The sequence below is a fragment of the Netta rufina genome (assembly GCF_964035555.1).
Source record: "Netta rufina genome assembly, chromosome: 5".
Classification (NCBI taxonomy): Eukaryota; Metazoa; Chordata; class Aves; order Anseriformes; family Anatidae; genus Netta; species Netta rufina.
In genome coordinates, this window is record NC_140128.1 from 27,749,652 (window position 1) to 27,773,596 (window position 23,945).

The 23,945-nt window shown below is 36.5% G+C and overlaps 1 protein-coding gene across 1 annotated transcript in view; it reads left to right on the forward strand.

Annotated features, from left to right (window-relative positions):
• PALS1 (protein associated with LIN7 1, MAGUK p55 family member) overlaps positions 1-23,945 on the forward strand; it is a 49,380-nt gene that overhangs the window by 15,418 nt on the left and 10,017 nt on the right. The window contains exons 2-7 of the mRNA XM_084288361.1: positions 8,681-9,191; positions 13,275-13,483; positions 19,390-19,467; positions 19,816-19,962; positions 20,563-20,724; positions 23,097-23,174. Of these exons, the coding sequence (XP_084144487.1) occupies positions 8,825-9,191; positions 13,275-13,483; positions 19,390-19,467; positions 19,816-19,962; positions 20,563-20,724; positions 23,097-23,174 (1,041 nt within the window). The 5' untranslated portion in view covers positions 8,681-8,824. The remainder of the gene's footprint in view (positions 1-8,680; positions 9,192-13,274; positions 13,484-19,389; positions 19,468-19,815; positions 19,963-20,562; positions 20,725-23,096; positions 23,175-23,945) is intronic.

Consider the following 23,945-nt stretch of genomic DNA (forward strand, 5'->3'; position numbering starts at 1 on the left):
CCATACCTTTTACATCAGAAAGAAATGCCAATGGTTGGGAGGTGTGTGGTCTTCTGGGGGTGTTTTTTGTCATTTTGTTTCTTTACTAGAATTAAAAATACTTTCAAAATCATCTGTTGATGAGATCTGGGGGGATGTGGATGAATTCACAGCACATGAGTCTGTGGGATGAGGTTCGTTAGACTTGGCTCCCTGGTGCCAGAGGCAGGCGTTTGTGCTGGTCCCTATCCTCACCTCCCTGGTGTCAGCCGCTTGTTCTTGCCACTTTGCTGTCCCCTTTCAGATCGCCGTGAGCAGTTTCAGCATGACACTTCAACCAAAAACTAAACAGAAAAAAGTACCTTGTAAGGTTCTTCAGTATTGGTGAACTAAGGTGACTTGCAGAGGAGTTTGACAAGCTTCAAAGCTCTCAAAGGGCATTGGCTGTACAACCCAAAAGAGGTGAGGGTAAGGAAGCAATCAAGAGAAAGGATTATGAGACAGCAGCCTTTGGCAGCAGCAAACTCAGCTTAACAGGCCAAGGAGCCATGCTGACAGTCAGTTTTTCTTTTCATGGTACTTGTCATAAATTCATTAACTATGAGATCTGTGTTTGGAGAGATCCAAAATTAGGGCATGCTTGAAAACACAGGTTTGTTCTGTGCTAGCAGTCGGGGAGTTAAAGCTGTGCACAAACATTTTCTGTAATTTCTTTAAAGAAATTACATGAATTAGTCTGTAAATGTTCAGTAACATGACTGACATAGGGCAAAGAAACAACAAGACTTTGCAACTTCTGAATGGTTGTTTCCATCTGTAAAATTCTGAGTTGTGACTTTGCTACTTGTCTTCTCAGGAGGGAGAAACATTCCAGCAGATTTCATGGATACAAATTCACATGAATGTAATCCCTATGTGCAAACTGCAGTTGTGACCACGTATTTCTTTGGGGATATATTTGCCATAGCTACCCAAGGCATTTATCCTGTTAGGGCATGGTTTCTTTTTCTTTTCTGCAAGGGCTTTTTCTCTAACTGTTCATCTCAGCATAATAATAAAACTGAAATTTTGTCATAGTAAAACTGACATCCACTGCGCGGCTGGTATGCTTACAGTGTCCTCCAGGAAAAGCAAGTACAGATGATGTTAATTAGAGAAGACCTTAGGGGACTGTGGTCATAAAGTGAAAATCCTTCAGAAGAAAACTTCCGAAATTCATGCAGCAAATTGTTTGAGACTTGCTCAGTGTAACTGTCACCATAATCTCAGATGAATTTGGGAATTAAAGACTTGTGCCATCAGAGAGCTGAGCGTCTAAAATAGCTTATATGACTTTTCCTATAAATAACTAGAGAAGAGCTCAAATGAGATCTGGTATGTTCTAAGGGTGTGGTGAATAAGTAATTGTGAGGTCTATAAAGTGCAAAGATCATCAACGGTAGTTTTTGTGTCTTCTGTACTTCAGAATTTCAATATTTAGAAGTTTCAACTCATTTTTGTGGACAGAAAAAAAATGTCAGAAGATCTTTATTCCCAGCCCCTGATAACTACAAATAACATAGTGATGGAGCTAACAAGGTTAAAACATTAAGGACAGTAATTCAACAGGAAAAAAAAAAGAAATCATTTTGCTCTCACCCATTCACCCAATACTGGGGGTGAGGGTGGGTGATGAAGAGAGCTCAAGGAGGAAGGCTAGCACATGTCTTTGCATGATGTGGGGAGATCTTGCAAAGCTTGATAACATGAAGTTGAAAGACAGCCTTGGTCCCTATATCTAGCCATTTTGAAGACTTGAATTAGCTAACATTTCAGAATTTGGGGATGAAAACCTGTGAGGAATGTCTGTCTTCCCTTTTCTCTATATGATGTTTCTAAACATGTTTGTCAGATTCACCAGGTGTTAGAATAATAAAACAGAAGGAATAATTTTTTCCTTCTCTAGAGTATGGTAAGTAATAGCTTTAGAGCAGCTTGCTGTGGATAATTAAAATAATGCCATTTTGTATTAATTTATACGTTGGATGAGAAGTAAAATCATGGAACATTGTCTTGAATTTAATTTGGAATTAGTATAGGTTGGGTTCCATTTCATCTCTGAAGTGAAAGTATCATTTGCATATTAGTACTCATGAGCATTTACTATGAATGCTGTTTTACATAGTGAAGCAGTAACGAGCATTAACATTAAAAATAAAATGCTTAAAAAACATGGGGATTAAAGGGAGACCAGGACGTGAGACTGAGCCAAAAAAGGTACAATTTAAAGGGGATGGGGGGGTGTATGTGTGTCGAATCTTTTTAGAGAATAAAAATAGCAGCAGAATTTTTGATTCACAGAGAATTTAACCGCAGTTTAAGACAAGTACAGGCATGTTTACTTTTAAGACAATGAAGTCTGAAGTCTTAACTGTCTGTGAATAGGTGATAAGAAATGACTGTCTTGTTATCATGCTTCTGGCTGTCCTGTGAGATCTGTTAACATCCCTTGGAATTCTAGGAATTTCTTCACCCTTCATTTGTTATGCTTTTAGGTTCCTAAACATTTGGAGTGAATGCTCATGTAAGATAAATCATTTTTCTTTCACTGTTTATCTTCTTTTCATTGCAGCCCATAGACATGAGTGTTGTCCACTTTCATCCTTATATAAAATAAATGTTCATTGCAGAGTGGGGTAGACAGATGGTGTAAAAGACTTGATTAGAGCATTCAAATATGTGCATAGTTGTAGCTTATTAATCTAAGCTGTAGCAGGATGCTGGAGTAGTAAATCTATGTACTGTTTTGGGGGTAAGTGGATATCAGACTATTTAATAAGCTGCAACTTGGATTGTTTCTGAGGGCTACTTTTTGATACACTGGGTTTCTTTTTTCATATTTGTTCATTGGCGCAGAGACTGCCCTCTGCTGTACTCTTCAGCTGAAGGACTGTTTAGGTCTTGTAAGCACTAAGTGTAGCTGCTGGTAAGTGAGCAAAAAGTGTTAAATTATGTAAGAGCTTTATTAATGACACAGGATAGCAAAACATAAGCGAAGGTCAAATAGGATATTTCTGAATTTAGAAGTATCTTTAAATGACCGTGACAGAGGTCCGTGTCTAGTGAATTCTGGAAATAAGATTCCTGAAGCCTACTCCGATTTCTTTCTGCTGTCATGCCCTCCCCTAATACATCTGTATTAGTGTACATCCCAACTGAAACATTATTCCTCCAAATGTCTATTTTTCATTTAGTCTAAAAAGCAGAAATTAAACAACGCTTATGTGCATTGCAAATGCTAGTGTATATTTCAATCAAAGGGAATCATGCGACAAGTAAGGTGTTGGTTAGTGTTATCAACGATTGTTTTTTATTTCGGTCAACTTTGGAAGCACTTTAATTTTTTGTAACTGAGACCAAAGCATTTATACCACAGTAGAAAGTCCAATTTGTTAAGACTAAAGCCTTTTGTGTGGTGGTTTTGCTTGACCTGTGCTATCACTTCTAACAGACTAAAGTGTCTCGCTATTGAGATTCTAATCGAGGACGATTGTTGCTAATAGAGCATGCATCATGTGTTTTTCACTGAGACATCAGTATGAATTTAAATAAGATTTGTGTTCTCCCTCTTCGTATCTTCACTTCATATCTTCATAATTCATATGAATTCTGTAGTGTTTCTTTTATGAAAATTGGCCTGTTTGATTTCTTAAAATTTAGATCATGCTTATTCTGAGGGGCTCTGATTTCTTTAGATCTAACAGAGCTAAAATATATTATTAAAATTAATCTGTGTGGTGCATCTTGATCTGTCTTCACTTGATTTCACTCACCTGAGTCGCTAAGGCTGCGAGCATTTTCTGATGGCCGACAGGAACAGCACAGGCAGCTGAAGTGCTGTACTTCAGAGGTTTTACTGGTGTCGGTACTGCTGTGTGCTGAGAGGTTTTAGCCATCTGCTGACCAAGCTTGACGCGACTCACAAAAAGTGCTTTTTCACCCCTGGATTTGAGTAATCCTCTCGATTCCAGGCAGAGCTGGGCGAGCAGCTGCCCCCACCTCATAATGGCAGGAGCAGAGGCCGAGCACAGTGCGGAGCGGCACCGCACAGCTCACGGAGGATGCGAGTCCTGCAGCGCTTCGCAGGAGCTGGGTGGGAGCAGACAAAGCTCGCCATGGGAACGAGCAGTCCTGCTCCGGAGAATGGCAGAGGAATGCCGAGCTGGTGGTGTGCATGAGGAGCTGCAGCTGCTGCTGTGGAGAGCCCTGGCCCAGGGGGCAAACATCACGGCCCTGTGCCGCTGACCGGCCGCTCTTGTGGGCGTTTGGCACTGGAGAGGGCTTCTTTGATTAATGGTAATAATTACAAATCTTGCATGAGATACCAAAATACTACAGTAATGTGTGCATGATTCCACTTGTTTATATGGCAAGCAACTTGTATATGCTGCTTATAAAACTGAATCTAAGCATCTGAAACTTCAATTTCACCATTTTCTTTGCGCTTTCGTGTTGTGAGCTGACAGTCTGATTCCTCTTGTACAAATGTAACTAAGCAGTAACAATCAAAATTGCTTTCCTTTTGAGGGCTTAGCCCTTTTTGCTGTTGATCCACATACCTTGCACATTGAAGTGAGCATGGAATGTTAAAACCTTTCGGCATGTCTGGTAGCCCTTTGAAATACACACATTGAGCTGAGTTACTCTGCTTGACGGGTTTTCTAATGAACCCAGGACTGAAATGATTAGAAGTAAGAGTCAGCTGGATATTGAAGGAAACGTTTTCTTCTAATACCAAGACTACGGTATAACATATATTTAGAGGAAATGATGTAAAATGTAGACTTAAGAAAATAATCATAGCAGAAGTCAGTCTTGAATATATTGCAAAATTAGTGTAAGAGTTTTTTTCATATCACAGAATTTTTGAAAATTAAGAAAAACAGTATCGAGCTTTCCTAGGGTTTGCAGCTTTTACTGGCTTTTGAAACACATCAAGCTGCTTAAGTTTGTATCAGGTGTTTCAGATACGGTTAAGCTTCATATGAGCTCTGCAAAGTATTTTCTACTACAAACTCCAATTTTTAATGCTCATCAGTTAGGTAATTTTATGCTTTACAAAATGATTTGTACTGTTTTCCTTTATGTAATTGGGTTACAAGACTCTTAATCATGAAATACCGTTGAGGAAACAGATGATGTTTGGGAGATGATGCATTGAAAGTTTCTGTAATTGTTCATCTTAAGACTTGATGCAGTGCTTATTGGTTAGAGTAATTTTTTTTTTCTGTTCCTGGTGTCTGCCTCAAGCTGAGTCTTGTTTTTAACCTCAACTATACCATGCCTTAATTTGAGGAATAAGTGAACATTTTACCAGTGTCATGTTTTACCTTTTAAATTCCTTAGGACCACTGTAGAGAGAAACTTCAGAGTTATTCTGAAGTTTTTTTTTTTCCTTGTGGTTATTTAATTTGTTGCAGTTGGGTGGTAGCATTTTTCCAGAGTTGTTGGTGCTGAGGATCTGCGATATGTGAAGCACTCCTCAGAAAGCAGAAAGAACAGTGGACTTAGATTTGGAGGGGGCCGCCTGTTATCACAATTCCTTTGATTAAAGGAAGTTATTCCAGCATTCCAGACATGCAGCATCCCTCTGCTTTTACCAACTAGATATTTTTAGGGGGTAGGGCTTGCGGGAGTTAGTTTGGTATTTTGGTAATCTTAAATCTTAGCTTGCCTGACAAGTGAGGTTTCATATCTTTTGTATTACCTCAGTGTGATTACTTGGCCTGTACTGCTTATTGCTTGCTTAAGAGACACACGATTTTCCAGGATATCAAAATTATTTTCTACCAAGTGCTCCTGAAACTCCTAATATTTGATGTCTATTTCCAGAATATGGGTGTTAGTGTGACTGCAGTGGAACTCTAGCTTTCCCTAACTTCTTTCTTTCTTAACTGACTTAACTCAGATCTTATATACTGAAAGTGAGTAGCAGTTATTACAAGTCACTTATGTCTCAGTTACTCTTTCAGGAATTTGTATGCCCTTGGCATCTTGCATAGAGTTTATGCTGAAAATGTAAGCAACATTACTAATGTTTGCCTAATATTGGTATTTGCCTAGTACTAATGTTTACCTTACATTGTTTCTGTTTCTCTGGTCTTCAGTGTTCATTGCTATGCAAAAGGGGTTTAAATTTCTTATTCTATATAATATCTGTGTACATATATACACAGATGCATAAGTTTTGGTTGTGCCCTTTCTCTGATTTAACCTCAAAACCTACTCTTTATGTAGCTAATGATTTTAAATTTGATGGAGGAAATGTACCTAATCTCACCTTCAACATTTTTGATCAGTTTTTAAGTATTGGCCAGTAACTTTATTTTGTGATGTGTAGGTTTCTTTAGTGTGACGTTACTTAGCTTATACTCTAAGTGTTATGATGATATGTTTTACAGTTGCGTTTTACTACTTGCATATCCTTAGATAAGGTTTTGACTTCCTTGGTGCTGAGTAAATGGGCATTATTCATTCCCTCATATTGTTTTGACACCTGTTAGTCATCGTGTGTGGACTGAGGAATGTAAGTTTTTTGTCAACTTGTCAGAGTTGAAAATAGATGAATGTAACTTTCAAAGGGCTCAGTCTTCAGCCAAGTTGCAGCTAGTACTGTGTGCATGAAATAGAATTTGAATTATCTTCCACACACAGCTCTGCTCTTTGCAATTTTGTTTTACCCACTGAGACTTTGTTTTTGGAAATTGGCAATTGTGTACAATGACATTGCCTTTGTTGAAAGGGAAATTGGGCATTCTGAGGGTCGTTTTACTAAATTCTTATCTTCCTCTCTCCAAATTTCAGAGATCCCATTTTGGCACAGTGCTTTATATAACTCTTACTGAATACAAGCTATGACTCCATTTTTCAAAAAGCTGTTCTTTTTAATTGTGTACTTAGAGAAAGTTTTACAGGCGCTAGTTGACTGTGCAGAACTTGCAGTGCTTGCCTCAATACTGTATAGCTTTTGATGGGCTTTTCTTGGTGGTTGCTTGATTTTTGTTTATTTTGCGTATCAGTGCAGGGCAGTTAAGCATCGTTGGAAGGCAAAAAAAAGATTTTTCACTACCTAGAAATGCTTTCAGATTTACTTGAAAATTTTAGTAATAACTGGTTGTAGTGATTAGGGAAGAAACAAGTGGAGAAAATTTTGCTGTTGCTGTATGTGGCTGTATACTACTAATGAAAATAGAAAACTGTACATTCTTAGGATTGCAAGCTGGCAGAAACTTGTGTAGGAGTGTCTGTTGCTGCTCCTCCAAAGCTGTACTATTGCTATTTAATTTTCAACTTAATTACAACATAACCAGCCTTCCTGTCCTCCTCCAGACACAAACATTTGGTCTGATTTTTTTTTTCTTGTCTTGGTGCTTCCAGTGCTTTTCTGTAATACAACTTTGAGATGCTTTGTAGTATTTAGGTAGGCATTGGAAAGGGTTGCCCAGGGAGGTGGTGGACTTACTGTCCCTAGAGATGTTTAAGGAAAGGTTGGACATGGTGCTTAGGGACAAGGTTTAGTGGGCGATACTGGTGGTAGGGGGGTAGTTGGACCAGATGATCTGGGTGGTCTTTTCAAACCTTAATGATTCTATGATTTCTTTTGACTCAGTAAATAATAGATAGCAAAGGAAACCTGATAAAAAGGAATTTAAAACCTCAAGCACAATTGCTAGTTGTAACTCTGTACAACTATTTATTTTTTTACCTTTTAATTTGACATGTTGAGGTTGATATATCCACGTCTTTGTGACAGAGAAAGCAGAAAGAAAAAGGCAATGTGCTGTAAGACACAGCTATGTGTTGTATTTAAGAGCTGAGTGACTGCATTTACCGTAAGACTTAGGTTCTTTAGCCTGAATCAACAGGAATGATAAACCATATCAGGATGGAAGGCTGGATTTGGAGTATAGTGGAATGTCACTACTTGCCTGTGGAAATTACTGTATACTGTCAAATATACGTGTGTTTGCACGTGTGAAGGTTTCTACTCTTGTATTTAACACTTTCCACTTTAGTGCATGTCTACAGGAAGTATTAAGAATAACTGCTCACGTGAACTTATCCTAAGACTTCATGGCTACTTGGAATTGTGTAAGTGCAGCTCCAGACTTCTTTTTTAGATAGTATCTTTAGGAAGAACTCTGTGCCAGACCTGTCTTCTCTGAAACCTGGGAATCTGTGTTTACATGAAAATACCTCAGTTTTTGAGCAATACGCGCAAATATTTTTACATGTTGATTGAACTTCATGTAAGCATGTTGTCTATGACAAGTTATTCATGTTTAGTGTTTGTAGGATCATAGGCATAGATTGTGTTGGAATGTTTAGGAGTGAAAGGGTAAGTTAAAACTGATTGAGAACTTTAGGAAATTGCTAATTTGCAATTGTGTATGTTAAATGCCAAAAATAAAATGCTTTGACATGGATTTATAAGGAACTTTAGCATTGGTTTTAACAGTGCTCTTGCTAATATAAGCACGTGAAAATTACTAAAATGAATGAATCAGATTTGTGAGGGTTCTGTAGTTCTTATAAGGGAAGAAGCACTACATAAATGTGGAGGGAAAGTTCCACTGTTCTCGTGTCCGGAGCCTTGAAAAACTGTCTTAGGTGTTTTATTAATACAGTTACTCACTAGCTTCCTTTGAATGTCTTCCATTAGATTTTCATCCTGGATGCTTCTTCAACTGCCTTGTGATGGAAGGGAAATATTATTGAAGTTATAATGGATTTTACACAGCATCACAACAAAAACTGGCCTAATAGCATTTGTCTTTGAAGCGAATAGGCATAATTACGAATAATCATGACAACTTCTCATATGAATGGACACATCACAGAAGATTCTGACAGTGAAACAAAAAATGTGGATCTTGCATCTCCTGAGGAACCTCAGAAGCACCGAGAAATGGCTGTTGATTGCCCAGGGGACTTGGGCTCCAGGATGATGCCCATGCGGCGGAGCGCTCAGCTTGAGCGAATCCGTCAGCAGCAGGAGGACATGAGGCGCAGGCGGGAAGAAGAAGGAAAGAAACAAGAACTGGACCTCACTGCTTCTATGAGGCTTAAGAAATTAGCACAAATTCCTCCTAAAACTGGAATAGACAATCCAATATTTGACACAGAAGAAGGGATTGTTTTGGAGAGTCCTCATTATACTGTGAAGACACTAGGTAGGTAAAATGCAATGAATGCGGTAATGGAGAAAATATTTAATTGAATATTAATGTTCTTCTAGGTGACTAAAAGACATGGTTTAGCTAATTCTTCCTACTTGGATTCCAAGTCTTCGGGTCCTTCAGACTTAAGGTTGTTCTTCATTTTGCCATCAGGTTATGTTCTCCAGCAAGGGGCTTTTCAAAACTGATCCATTTGGGGGGCATTTAAACAAACTCTAGAATGCTAATGGGTTCCTTGGATGTCTCAATCATCTTAAGGTGGGGAAAACTGTGCAACTGCCACCGAATTTCCTTATGTTTGATGAAGGACAGACCAGAATAAGCAATGAATAAACATGTTGTTTCCTACAATAAAATCTTTCGTACTTTGTGTGATTTTACTGAATTTCTGAACTATACTGCTTCTGACTCCTTCCAGATTTCCACATTTGCTGTCCAAGTGAGCCTGATTCATCACCTGACAAATCTCTAACCTTTGTTAACAGAACCCCAAATAAAAATTGTCAGGTGCTAATGAATTACAAATATGTTAAACTACTGTTATTGATTCATGTTTAAAAAAAATGGATTTTAGCTTAGCTTTTTTGTTAATCCATAACATCTGCACAAAATATAGGGGTTTAAATAACAGCATTCACTCAGTTGTCTGTGGTTTTAGTTTTGAAAATGTTTCATAAGCGCTAACGTCTAATTTGGCATATCTTTGCCAAGCCTTTAATCTTTTCATCTTAAAAAAATATATGTAATAAGATATTGTTTATAAAGACAAAATGGGACACTTAATTAAAATTTCAAAGGGCATGTTTGTTATCAAAACAAGATGTGATTTAGACAGCAGACCTAGTGGAAATAAATTTCTGAACATCTAGAACATGTGCATTTAAGTATTCAACTGGCTTGTTCACAGCAGTGTAATTCTCTTAGATGCAGAAAATATTTTGTTCACTACTGTTTATTCTGCTAACTTAGTTAAATGAGTAACTGATGCTTCAAGTAAGTAAACCTTTTGTAACTACAATGAAAACCTTTTTTTGGAGGGGAGTACCTGCTTATTTTTAATGCTTTTGGCAAAGATTACTTATAAATATAAACAAACTTCTAGAAATCGTTTTGGATAAAACAGTTTTCTTAGTCCTGTAATTCAAGTAGTATATGGAATGTTAGAGAGCTAGCACTAGCACATCGGGTACTCTAAAGAGTTCTATACAGAACTTAAGAATTAAGGTATTGGTGGTAATATATAATTAAGCCAACGTAATATCACTAAGTTTGTTCATTACTTTTTGTTTGAAGTGATAAGCACAGCTATTTTCTTTTGCTCTTTTTCTAATCTACTGTGTTAAGCAGTAACCACGGGTCCTCCCCTGCAGTTGCGTATTTTTTCTCTAGCAGTCTTTTGATTAATAAGTATATTGCACAGTGCTCCATCGCATTCCAGCCATTTCATAGTCTACTGGAAAAAAAGACAGCAGTGTTTCTTGTAAAAGAAGACTTTAGGAAAAAAAAAAACAAACAGTGGATTGCTAATTGGTCTGCAATTTAAAATGGACTCGTTCTGCAAAAGAATCCTGACTTGTCTGTGAGTAAATGCAGATGTTAGTCATTTACTGAACTTCTTTTTTTCTAGACAACTCTTTCAATAGGGAATGTCTAGAGAATAGAGTCTTGTTACCTGGTGTTCATTTAAAACAAAAACAAAACTACAAAAAGAAATCTATAATTTAGAATTCATAAACAGGGACCTAGAAAGAGTTAGGCATGAGTAAAGCCAGATTTTCATGCGTTTTTGTGTGTGTTTTTACAATTCAACAAATTACTTAGGAAGGGATTTCTAGCTTAGTGGGAATATTTCATTTTATGTATTACAACCATTTCTTGTGATTCTTTTCTTTTTAAAGATTTTTTTTTTTTAAAGTATCTTGATGAGGGGCAGGGGTATTTGCTGTTCCTTCAAGGATCATCATTTGATACAGGGCTTTTACATCCAGCACAGATGAAGATTCAGTTAAGAGGGGAATTAGATGGGAAGGAGAGCACTGTGGTAGATCTGTAAGAAAGGGTGAAATAGAAGGCACTAGCAAAGGGCTGAAGAGGAGAATATGTAGAGGCATCTAGGAAGGGGCATTTTCTTATTACTGTTATACCGTAGATACCCATTATTCTACTTTTATTTATGTCTTATATGGAGTTATTACAGATCTATGTGATTGTGTATAACAAATCTGTGTGCATATATGTCTGAGAATTCAAGTACTTGCATACATAAGGGAAGTAGAGAATTCACAAATAATTGAATAAAATCATTTATGTGCATAAGGGGTGTTACAGAGTTAGGTAAGTTAGGTTCTCTAATGCATCACTTATTTGAACCTAGTAACAGAATTGTGATGTGTGTTTAAGTGAATAGGTATTAATAGGAGCTTTATGTGCAATAACATCTGTTTTCCACTACGCTTTTTTTTAATGCTTGGAAATAATACCCTTCATAAGTCTGAGATAAACTGGTTGCTGAGATGCTTTGGTAGTTTTATGTATTCAGCTAGGCAAGAAATGTGCCAGCATACCACATCCTATTTAGTAAATATTCTTGCCATCTAAGTGTTCTTTAGTCGTCAAGTGGCTTTTCCCTGTGTGATGGGCACTATATTTTGTATACAGTCCCCTAGTGAGATGCTGGCCTTCTTAATTACTATTCTGAGCTATACTGGATTTCACCTGTGGAATATCCTGCCCAGCCTGTATCTGAGCTTTCAGTGCAGCTTTTGTACTGCTCTGTTTCCTTGTTTCCTTGGTTGTTATAGGAAGAAGCTTATGACCTTTGGTGGGTAAGATATTTTTAACATGTGTGGAATGGTTTTGGGGTGTGTTTTTTTAATTGTCCTGCGGACAGTAAAATACTCTATTGGGAGTGTTTGTTTCCTTTCATTGTACAGAAGACTGACTTAAATAAATGTTTTCAATTTAGAGTTTAGGTATGCTTTGCCTGAAATTACAAACATTGCACTTGGTTGATATGCGTATTTTACAAGGTTTTACAGATTTCATGTGCCCCTTGATCAACCATTTTAAACTTGCACTCAAAGTTTACCTTGAGTCTTCTGTTCAGTGTACTGATGAGTCTGAGGTTAAAAATAGGTAAAGGAAACGCCTTGGTGGAGTATTCATGTTAGTGATCCAAGTCTACCATAATTGTTTTTTTAAAGGCAACCTAGCTAGTGTCTTGATAACATTCCTGTTTTAATGTTATTTAACTGGCTCAGAATGAATGAATAATGAAGATTGTAAAAACAAAAACCATTTCTAAGCTGGCGTTTTGTTACCAGTAAAGGAGGTTCACCTCAGTATTAGCTGACAGTTTTAAAATTTGGGATTTTCTTTGCTGTTGAGAAAGTTTGATTTTTTTACATGATGTGTGAGAGAGCATACGTTATTTTCATACGCACAACACCCACCGTATTTTGGTCTGCGGGAGGATGTGAAAGATACAGACTTGTAGTGCAAAAGACTTCCATGATTTTGATCATAGGTTTTTCTCCCTTTTTATTTTTCATACCTTCTTATTTTAAGCTGGTAAGACTAAGCATAAAGTTATACTTGTAAATTGTATAGTTTACTTATCAATCACTCGTAGTATAAGTAAGCAATGTATAATTTACATATACGCACATGGGAAGGTCTATTGAAATAACTCTTAATACACAGTGAATCAAGATTGGTTTAGCAAAACAGTTATTTTCATATCGCAAAATAGTCCCTCTTTCACATTTAGTTATACATGAACTGCAGTTATGGGATCTTCTACATATCAGTGACTTCAGAGAATTTTTTAATATGGAATTAAAATTTAAATCATGTACCAGCTTGTTTATATGTTACAGTGACTTGAGGTCCTTGTTTTGATTCTGATATATTCTGCAAATAAACATCAGAGTGAATAATAGATAACAAATTTACATACATTATTGCTGATTTAAAATACTGAATAGCAAAACATTTTTGTTAAAAATCTTAATACAAACATTAGAACGTTATCAGCCTGTTAACTTGTAACTTATTTTTATTTTATTTCCTACCTAGAAGTGGAAGAACTGTTAACTTCTCTTAAGCATATCCAGCACATTTTGGTAGACCCTCAGAGCCAAGAGGATATCTCTCTCATTTTACAGCTTGTTCAAAATACTGATTTTCAGAATGCATTTAAGATACACAATGCAGTTACAGTGCATATGAACAAAGCCAGCCCTCCATATCCTCTCATCTCCAATGCACAAGAACTAGCACAAGAGGTATGTACAGTATGCATCTCTGTGATACATATGTGAAACCTATAATCATGGCTGTTGTTGAAATATGTTCTTGGCAAGCTTGTCTGGGTTACTGAATGTTAAATATAAAATGGTTATAATAGTCACTGATTGCTATATCCAGTTTTTCCACATTTCCAGACAGTAACCAGAAAAGTATTTTAGGGATAAGAACTTGCTTTTTTAGCATGGGTAGATATGCAACAGAAAAGGTACTGTTTAAACATAGAAAAGAGAGCAATTATGAAAATTTAACTTTTTGCATTCAGTATTCCTTATTCCAAGCATTCAGAAATTGAATTACAGTTCTGTTATTGTGACTTTCCTCCAAGTTGAGCCATAGTAAAGAGGCATCTCTGAAAATATAACTGTACTGGAAAACAAGCATTCCGTTTTAAGGGGAGCAACAGATACCTTCATACATGATTCCTGTGTTTTGATGACTGCTGTGCTAGTCAGATTACGTTTAATTTTGTCGGACAGTTGACAATTCTTTTATAAGACCTGATATGTTTTTTAGAAATTAATAAAGTATACTTTTAGAAATATAAGGTTTTTAACTTCAGTCTTTTCAGTGTGATCTTAACTGTTTGAAATACTTTGAATACAGTTTCAGCCAAGTTAGATGTTTTCTTTGAGTTTTATTCACTTGAATACTGATGATCAATACCTGTATAAATAGCTTTATAATCAGTAGAAGTAATTTATGGAAAATTAATCAGATACAAAGTTGCTGAGGACAGAATGAGTTTTCACACAGGGCTGGATGTGGCTAGACCTCTGAGAGAGTGGCTGCTGGTTCACGTTACCTTCATGCTCCATGGCCTGGTGCCTGAGGGTAGTGCAGGGCAGTGAGGCCGCACCTTGTGTGGACATCCTTTTTTTAACTTGAAGCTGGCTAGTATGAATGCACCTCGGCATGAGTGCGGTGTAACAAGGTTGTATTCAGTAAAGCCAGATCCAGAGGCTAAGTAAATGCACTCAGTCAACCAAACTCGCCTGCTCTGAAACCCAGCTCATGTGAGCCGGTATATAAGCATTTTCCAGTTACTCAAAGGTACCTCGCTTTAATTTCAGCATGGCAGTAACATGATTTTCCTAGTATCTGGTTTTCTTTGTCCAATTAGAAGCATTTTTTTCAACATCTCTTTACACTGTCCTTTTCCTAGTTTTTAATCTTACAAATAAAGAAAATGTAGCAAGCTTGGAGTTCTTCTGCAGAAGAAATTGCAAATTCTTGAGGGTTGTCACTTAAATGGTCTCTAAAGGCACAGTGTGCTGATTAATTTGCAGCTCTGGATTTTCCTGTTGAGGTTTGTCAGTAAGATTGCACCAAAACCAAGTGGGAGTATTTTACCTATGAGTTTGCCTCTGGCTTATTAGTCTGCCTCTAGGCTGCTACAAGATGCTCACAAGGCTTCTTCAGTGTCTGCAAGCCTGAAGGAACCTTTTAAGTTAACTTCCATTTGTAAACTACTTCCCCAAACACACACTTCATCCAGACCTAGTTTGTGTTTTTACTCAGATGCACGTCAGTTTTTGAATCTCCGCTTACATATATGAAGTTACAGATTCATCTCTTAGGAAATCTGGTTGGGTCATCATCCCGTTGCCACCCCCCAGTGGATATGAAAGTGTTTAATGGATGTTTCCAAGAAGAGTATATGCTTTTCAACTCTAAATTACTCCTGCAAGCCACAATCTTCTGGTGACTAGCAAAGCTCTATTAGTGTAGGAAAACTATAGGTCTGCTTTTAAACTTTCATATTCTTCCCTGCAATCTTCTCTACCCCTCACTTTCTCGACACACTCCTCTGTTTTTTCAGGTAGTTTCATAAATCCTAAGATCAGAAAACAGTGCAAAGCCAACTCTGTGTGTCTTAGCAACAATACAAAAAGAAATTTAAGAATAAAGAAAATATTTAATCCAATGGATTCTGCCATCACCCAGAAGAGTATTACGTAAAAGGCAAACATTCCTGCTCTCATTTTGGTATTTCATCTCCCATCCCTGTCTTGCTCCAGCCTTGAAATTCCTGAAGAGGCAATATATTGCATATGTCTGTTCCCATTTTCTGATGTAATTTAGATTCAGCTTCTTGCATATTTAAGTGACTTACATTTTGCAATATGTTAAGCAGGATCCTGAAGTGATTCAGCTGGAAATTCAGGACAAATATTTCTGTGACTAACAAAAGTGTCTCAAGAGGAAGATCTTAAGGCCTCCATTCGTGTTATTCTGTATTTTCTAGTCTTGTCTGAACAGAAGACATGGACTCATTTTTAAAATCTCTTACTCCTTTTGGAAAGGTCTCTTTTATGGCTTATTAAGGTCTCCGTTAACAAGAAAGGAAATAATTTCTGCTTCAGAAAAGAATATTCTCTACCTCCTATCCCAAGCAAAGTCTCTGACTTGCGTGCCCAGTTTTTTGCTTGTAGTGTGGCTTTGTGCCTTTACTCCTGAACACAAGCATGGGAAGCTCCCCCAGAAAGCAGTTTTCATCTTTCTAGAGCTTTGCCTACATCAGGGTGTTTTTAAAGACACTTGCAAAAGCCTGAACAACAAGATACTGATAACATCTGAGAATACAAGACATTACAAGGAAGAAAAATAGCATATACATGCATAACATTATGTTAATATGCATATTTTAGTGTACAGGTCATCAGTGACAGTACACAACCCTGAAACAGTTTTGTAGCGCATGTCCCAGTTTAAAGCTACAAACATCTGTTTTGTTGGAGGGTTTATGCTGTGGAAGAGAACCTGTTCTAGAGTTCATGCATCTGCAGCCCTAACACAAAAAGTTCGCAACACAACTTCATATTGCAACAGAAATTTTCTTCTTCCCTTAAAAGAAAAAAGGTAAAGATTCCTATTAAACATATTTCCAAAGGTAGAGTTTGGGGGACATTTTCATTTGCCACACTGAACTGTGATTCAAAAATCTGTTTTCATTTACTCTTTAAACAGTTATTTACTTTTATAAAACAATGTGTGTGAACAATGTGTTGTAAAAACTTTATAGCTTTTAGTTTTTTTGTTAACCATTAACAATATATTAGAGGGGAATTGTGCACTTCTGTTTTCTCATCTTCTGTAGGGAATTCTTAAAATTACTGGTGTACTTAAGTTTTCTCACTGCTTCTGGTAATCAGGCACAAACAACTCAAGATTTTTCTTTAATCTTATTTTTAAGAAACCTTTATTGAATTGAAAAAGTGGAATGGAGCATTTAAGCTTAAATAATTTATTTTAGAGAGCTAATCTCTGTAAGTGTGTAGTCTGCCTATAAGAATAGCCATTAAATATCAAGTGTAATTAAATTGATTTTTAATCCATTTAAAGTTGACTAAAATGAGGGCAAGGATTATGGGAATATGATTTGAATCTTGACCTTGTAAGAATATTTGATTTAGCATTCAAGACAGTGTGTAATTTGTGGCTTGTAACACAGCATATCAGATACCTTGGAAGATGTTCTTGCTATTTAATATACTTAATAGATTTGATTTCTATAAGCTATATTTCTAAATACTTAATACTGTTCATTTCAGCAAGTGTAGGTAATTAAAATAGATCAGTGCTTCTCAGAGGATGTGCTTCAACCATGATACTAAATGATTAAATAATAAATTCCCCTTTCTATTAGAAAAGGGGGGAGGAGGTAAGGAAGGAGGAGCTATTGGAGTATTTGAATAATGTAATTATTCAAAGCAAAAGTTCAGTTGGTTGGGCTAAGTTGCAAGGCATATCAAAATAAAGATGGATAGGAGATGCTGTTCCTGGCATTTTGTTCATAAAAATCCCACTCTTCTGGTTTTGTCTGGAAAACTGCAGTAAGAAGATAAAAGGAGGGGCGAGCCAAACATATAAATGCTTTACTGTAATTGTTTATTTGCCTTTATTTCAGGATATTTCATCTGTGCATCATGTTGCAACTAGGAAAATGTTACCATAAATAATGTATATTTTTGGTACAAATTCACAAAGGATTGCAAATTCACTTTTGAGAAATGTAATAATTACAGACATGTAGTACATCTTTTCCTCTGGTATCTGGCCACATGTTCAAAATGTTGCCTTGCTTGCAGGACTTCTATATTTATTTCTGAAAGTTTTTTTTCTAGTTTTAAAAACAAACAAAAAAACTCTCAAAGTTTGGATAAGTAAGGCTTTAAAACTTCTAGCTTTTTCAAGACAAGAGATGAAAGACCATTGAATGTTAGGGACTTCAAATAAATCTCTGAGAAATTGTCTTGTGTAGAAGAGAGAAAAGAGAGAGGAAAAGTTTCTGATTCCATCAGTGAGATATATTCACTAGAACATCTGATAAATGACATCCCAAAATTCAGACTAAGCTTCCTGGCAGCTGCAGAGATATAACTGTGGTCAGGCCTATGTGAAGCTGAATTCTTTCTTTTCTCTAGAATTTTGAGGAGACTAGGTGTAGGGCTTTTTTCCAAAAAAAAAAAAAAAAGTGGGGGGGAAGGGGGTGCAAAAAAAAAAAAAAAAAGACAACATAAGTTGTCTTCTTGTTTGACTTTTCTAAGTTATAACAGGTTTGTTTACCATAAAGCATATTCTAGAGATGTCAGAAGGAAAGCTGCTGGGGGCTGTGTCAGGTTTATTGCTAAGCCCAGGAACTTGTTCCAGATGGTGGTGTTTTGTTGGCAATGTGAAGATCTTGCTCCATGGAACGATTCATTTAGTAGCTTTTGCTAGACTTTAAAAGTTATATTTACTGTTTTCAGTTCTATTATCTGATAGCATCCATGGGAGTTGTTAGCATTTCTGCAGGTAATTGCTCACAGAATAAAGGCTTTTTATACATTGTTAGTTCAAAAAAAGTCATTTTCACTTGGTACAGTGAGTTTTCTGAATTACATTACATTTTTTCATTCTTAAGAGTATAAAGCTCTTGGGAAATAAATGTTTTCCATCTCACAGAACACTGCTGTTATATTTGTAATCTGTTCATGATGCCTCCAGATTTTTTAGTGCTGCTGGACTGGTGTGCTTTTGATGCAGATTAAAAGCCTGAAGATAATGGCTATGGAAAGTATCTTCTTCAGCCTTGCCTTCAGATACAGGGAATGTCCCCGCTCTTGGCTTTCCCTTGAAGCATACAGGGAGGCATTCCTTGCCAGAAATGATGGCAAGGCCTCTTCAACTGAATGAGAATGCAAACCTTTTTTGGCAACAAAAGCTGCTTGAGCAAAAACAGTCCTTGTGTTAATGTGCATTATGTTATTTCCCTGGCAAAAATCAGCTGAAGAAACCTGGTTTATTGGGATGTTGGTATTTTAAGTTTAGACTCTTACACTTTCTCAGGCAGGGGCTCCAGCAAGTGTTGCAAAACCTGTTTTGGAATAAAACCTGTTTTGGAATCTTTGGTCTTGCTGCTGCTCAAAATATTGGGCAGAAATAAACCATCTGCTTTTAAGGAAAAGGAAATGTATTCACTTCAGTGAGAAATTAGTCTATTTGAAAAGACCTAGCATATTCACATAGCAGAATTCATGATGGCTGATTGTGCTACTAGGTTCCTTTCTGGAATTTAACTTTTTGGTCTATGTCTTCTGTGGTAGCTGAGCTCATTGTTAGTTTCTATTGACAAATCTGTGTCATGTACTGGATACCAGCTTACATTCAATAGATAATTACCGAAGCAAGAAATGCTGGAGTAGTCCTGTGGTCTCATCACATGTTTTTCTAACATGTACCAGACTAGGCTCAGTGAGTCAGTTTAACAATTATGTGCACGTATTTTACTATTAGTAAAATGAATAATTGCAACTTTTTTTTTTTTTTGCTTGAGTTAGAGGAGGGAGGATTGATAAATCACTGGGTAGAATAAAAGCTTTACTACTTGATTTCTTTTTAGGTACAGAGTGTTTTGAAACCCAGTCACCACAAGGATGGGCAGGAGCTTAATGCTTTGCTGAATGCCCCTCACATGCAGGTAAGACAAAATGGGACTTCTAATCTATAGGATACATTTCCTGATGCTGTTTTGAGCATCAGCACCAAAGTCTGGGGTTCTTTTTTAAGAAGGAGATACCACAAGTATAGTCACAACACTGTGTTCGAAATATTAATAGTAGTGTTTTCCAAATTAATTGGAAAATTTTGCCAAGTGTGTAGCAGTAGGCACTACATTGCTGTGACAAATCTTTCATTGCTTTAGTCAGTTTCCAGTATTCTGTACATACAAAGACTTTCCAAATAGCATAATTTCGTTGATTTTTGCTTTTTTGTATACATATGAAATGTAAAATTTTCTCTAACAAATAATTTTCTTTAACACAAGGCACTTCTACTGGCTCACGATAAGGTTGCAGAACAAGAAATGCAACCGGAGCCTGTGACAGATGAAAGAATTTATGAGAATGTTGGCACATATGGAGGGGAGACAGTTAAAATAGTTCGTATTGAGAAAGCGCGAGATATTCCATTGGTAAGTATTGGTATTCTCTCCATTACGTGTAAAGTAGGTAAGCTTTTCTGTCCTTCACAGATTGCTATGAAAATTTGAAAATTTGGATGTAGAAGTTATGTTTAGCTTCTAAATCTCATCATCCACCACCCACCTTAATGCAAAATGGTCACAGATGACAAACTTGCGTGCATTTTGTTATGACGTTATCATTTAGAGTCTGGACAACTTCTGTCAAGTTGAATTTGGACTTCGACAGAAGTCACTATCCCAGGCTTTGTTTCAGGAGAGCTAATATCCTTCTGCCAACTATGGAAGGTTGTTTCTGATGCATTTTTTAAACAAACCTCATCTTCTATGTTGTATCTTTCAAATAAGTGTTTAGTTTCCTTAGGAAAGCTTTTAAAACAGTCATGAATCTTATGCTGTAGAACAGTTCAGTTCTTTAATCAGTGACACTTAGGCAAAAACATTAATTTCTTTAAACTGAAGCATTGGTTATAGCTGTTAATTTCATTCTCTTTCCGTGTAAAATGTTCTTCCACTGGCTTGAAATACATACAATAGATGGCTTTGAGTTTAATATTTTTAATAAATACAGAATTTGTTACTACTACACAGGGTGCTACTGTTCGTAATGAAATGGATTCTGTCATCATCAGTCGAATAGTCAAAGGAGGTGCTGCAGAGAAGAGTGGGCTGTTACATGAAGGGGATGAAGTTTTGGAGATTAATGGCATTGAGATTCGTGGAAAAGATGTTAATGAAGTTTTTGATTTACTGGTGAGTTGGGCACTTATCGTTTTCTTGTTTTCACTTGTTGAGCAAAAAAATACTCATAAGACTGAAGCCTGTTGGGTCTGCTTGTCATTAACGTTTTCATATTTAGAACTAGAGGTATTTTCATTCTGATGGCTAGTGTTCACATGTAAAGGGCCATTCCAAGCTTTCTTTCTCATGCTAAGTGTGATATTACTGACTATGATGTCAGTCAAATGCAAAAATGAATGTGAAAAATGTGAAAGAGTCAAGCTGTCATCTTGAGACTTGCTTTTAATGACTTCCAAGAACGTTGCTTACATATGAAAAGCCATGATTTTTTTTCATCTTCATCTCTGGCTTAGTCCACAATTAATATATGTGCCTCTATGACTGTGGTCATGTCAGGCTGAGATGGAGTTCATCTTCATAGCATATGTGTGGTGTTGTGGGTTTAGACTGTAACACCAATGTTTCAGCTGTTGCTGAACAGAGCTTGCCTTCTCTGTCCCTCACTCTGTCCCCACTCATGAGTATGCTTGGGATGAGCAAGAGGTTGGGAGGGGACACAGCTGGGACAGATGTCCTGAATTGACCAAAATGGTATTTCATACCATGTACTGTCATGCTCAGCAACAAAAAATGGGCAGTAAGTGATTACCTCTGCATCACTTTTTTTTGAAAATTCACTTATTAAACTGTTTTTATCTCAACCCAAGAGGTTTTTCTTGATGTTAGTCTCCTGATTCTGTCCCAAGCTTGCCTTGGGGAGGGGAGGGAGTAAGCAGTTGGCAGAGGGAGGCTCATAGTTGCTGGCCAGGCTTAACCAACCACAAATTGTTTCACATGGGACCTTCACATGAACAGACTTCTTACTCTTTTCCTCCTGATAAAAACTTTTTTGTCTAGTGGTTTACCAAGATAGGTATTTTTCTGTTTGTTACCCATTTAACATTCATAGCAAAGCTATACATCAGTTCAAAAGCTGCAACGCAAAACAGGCAAAAAATCCATCAGACACTAGTAAATGTAGAAACATTCTCTCTAAGGACCTGCAAGGTAGGATGCTAATAACTGGGAATTACAAGTATTTCCCTTTGCCCAGTACTGCTCTTATGCTCTTCCCTGGCATCTGCTATGGGACAGTGTCCCATCTGAGATGGGACAGTGTTTTGAATGTGCTTAACAGATAATTCAACTCTGGCAGTTCAGTCCTCTGCAGAGATCTTGTTCTGCACTTGAACAGTTCTTGCAAATGAGAGTTCCAGAATAAGACTTAAAGCCATAAAACGTAAGAGCAATTGGTTAAAAAAATAAAATCTTAGTTTAAGAAACTAATTTTTAATCTTTATGGTTATTTGTTGTCTTTTTTATTTTGTAATGCAAAGTTGAAGTTTTAAAAAGCTTCATTCCCCAAGTAATACATAACAAGCACAGGAGAAATAAATTACTTTCCTTCTAATTCTTGCTTCACCCCTAGCAACTAAAATGGTAATGACCTGGTGCATGACTTCAGTCAAGATTATTCATGCTATCACTTGAAAATTCTGCACATTCCTAAAGAAGCTGTGCATACTGACTAAAAATGGTGGATTTTCCTTTCCTGCAGCCTAATCATGTTATGTTTATTTAAGCCCTAGGTCTGAATTTTTTGTGATGTGTGTACACTTCAGTTTTATGAACATGAATTATTATGGTTCATGGAATGATGTATAGGAAGTGAGACACATAGGCCTCTTCAGGGGTTGGCACTTGCATTTTATCTAGATGTTCTTTATGTGTGCAAAATCACTCTGAACAAAAGTGTGCAAACAACTAAGAGTTCTTTAAAGCCAGGATATATTAAATTCTACTTTCTTTGTAGATACTGGCTATATCAATATTAGATACTTTACAGAAGCAGGAGTTGAGTGTGCTAATTAAATTTTTAAAAAGTGTTTTGTATACTTTGGTAATGTTAACAGCATAAAAGCATAGTGGTAATGTTTAGATTTGAAAATGCTGTTCCATTTAAGCAGTTGTAGGATCATCTTCCACATGTTTTTTTCCTGACAGCATAGTTACTTTGTGTTTTCAAATAGAACAAGAGAATATAGTTCTTGGTAATCCATTTCTCACAAGTCTCTACTTGAATGTTACAGGTGTTCCACTTCAAATAATGTATTTTTATACATGATCTGGAACTCTAGGCTTTTTAAATATGAATTGGCTTTCTAGTCTGTTGCTTAATTGCTGCATCTGCATCTGTACTATATTTTTTAAATCAGAGAGAGATGATGTGCTTTCAGGAACTGCTGTTTTGAATTTTTGAAACATTTTCTAAAACGCTATTTATTAGAATTCTTGAATCTTAAGGCAGATTTTAATGCTGTATGTTAATCTATTTTTCCTCCCAGGCTGACATGCACGGCACTCTGACCTTCGTGTTGATTCCCAGTCAACAGAGCAAGCCACCTCCTGCGAAGGAGACAGTTGTAAGTAGTTTTACGTAAGTTCTTGACCTTGATACATACCCTGTTTTTCCAGTAGTGCTAAGAAAGTTGTTCTGTAGGTCATTTACATTGTGGAACACACACAGAAAAAGAATTGTTTTAATTGTTTAATCATTACCAGTCTAACACATGAATTAACGACTGAAAATTACTGACAGTGATAAGCTGAAGCATACAGTATATTTTTAACTCTGTTTCTAAAATTTCTAAAATATTTTCTATATTAAGAAAATATAGAAGTAGCACCACCTATGTTTGTGAAATTCTATTTGGAAATCCGTAGTTTCTCTCTATATCAATCAGATACTCTAATTTTGTAATTTTTACTGTAATTTGCAAGTATCCTTTGGGAGAAAAAAAAAAGTATACTTGGAACTTTGTTCACTATCTTTTTAGCTGACATACTTTTCTTAAGATAGCTTCAACAATTCAAAGAAAGAATGCACAGATTTCTATGAAAGCAAAAAAAAATAAATTGGTGGTGGCAAAGTAAAGTATTTTTAAAGTAAAACTTTTTCTAAAACACAGAAAATGGAATTTAATCTGTGTTTACTATTTAAAAACAAGTCAGAATATCTATGATTCATTTTGAGTGCAAAGGCCATAAAGTGGTGAAGAAATATTGTAGACTTTAGAGTTAACAAGATTTAAGTCCAGGCATTCACCTCTAAACTATCACAACTGTCTTCTCCATTGCTGACATAGGTAATGATTCTGTTCCAGTATCTCCTATATGCACCAGATAAAATGTCC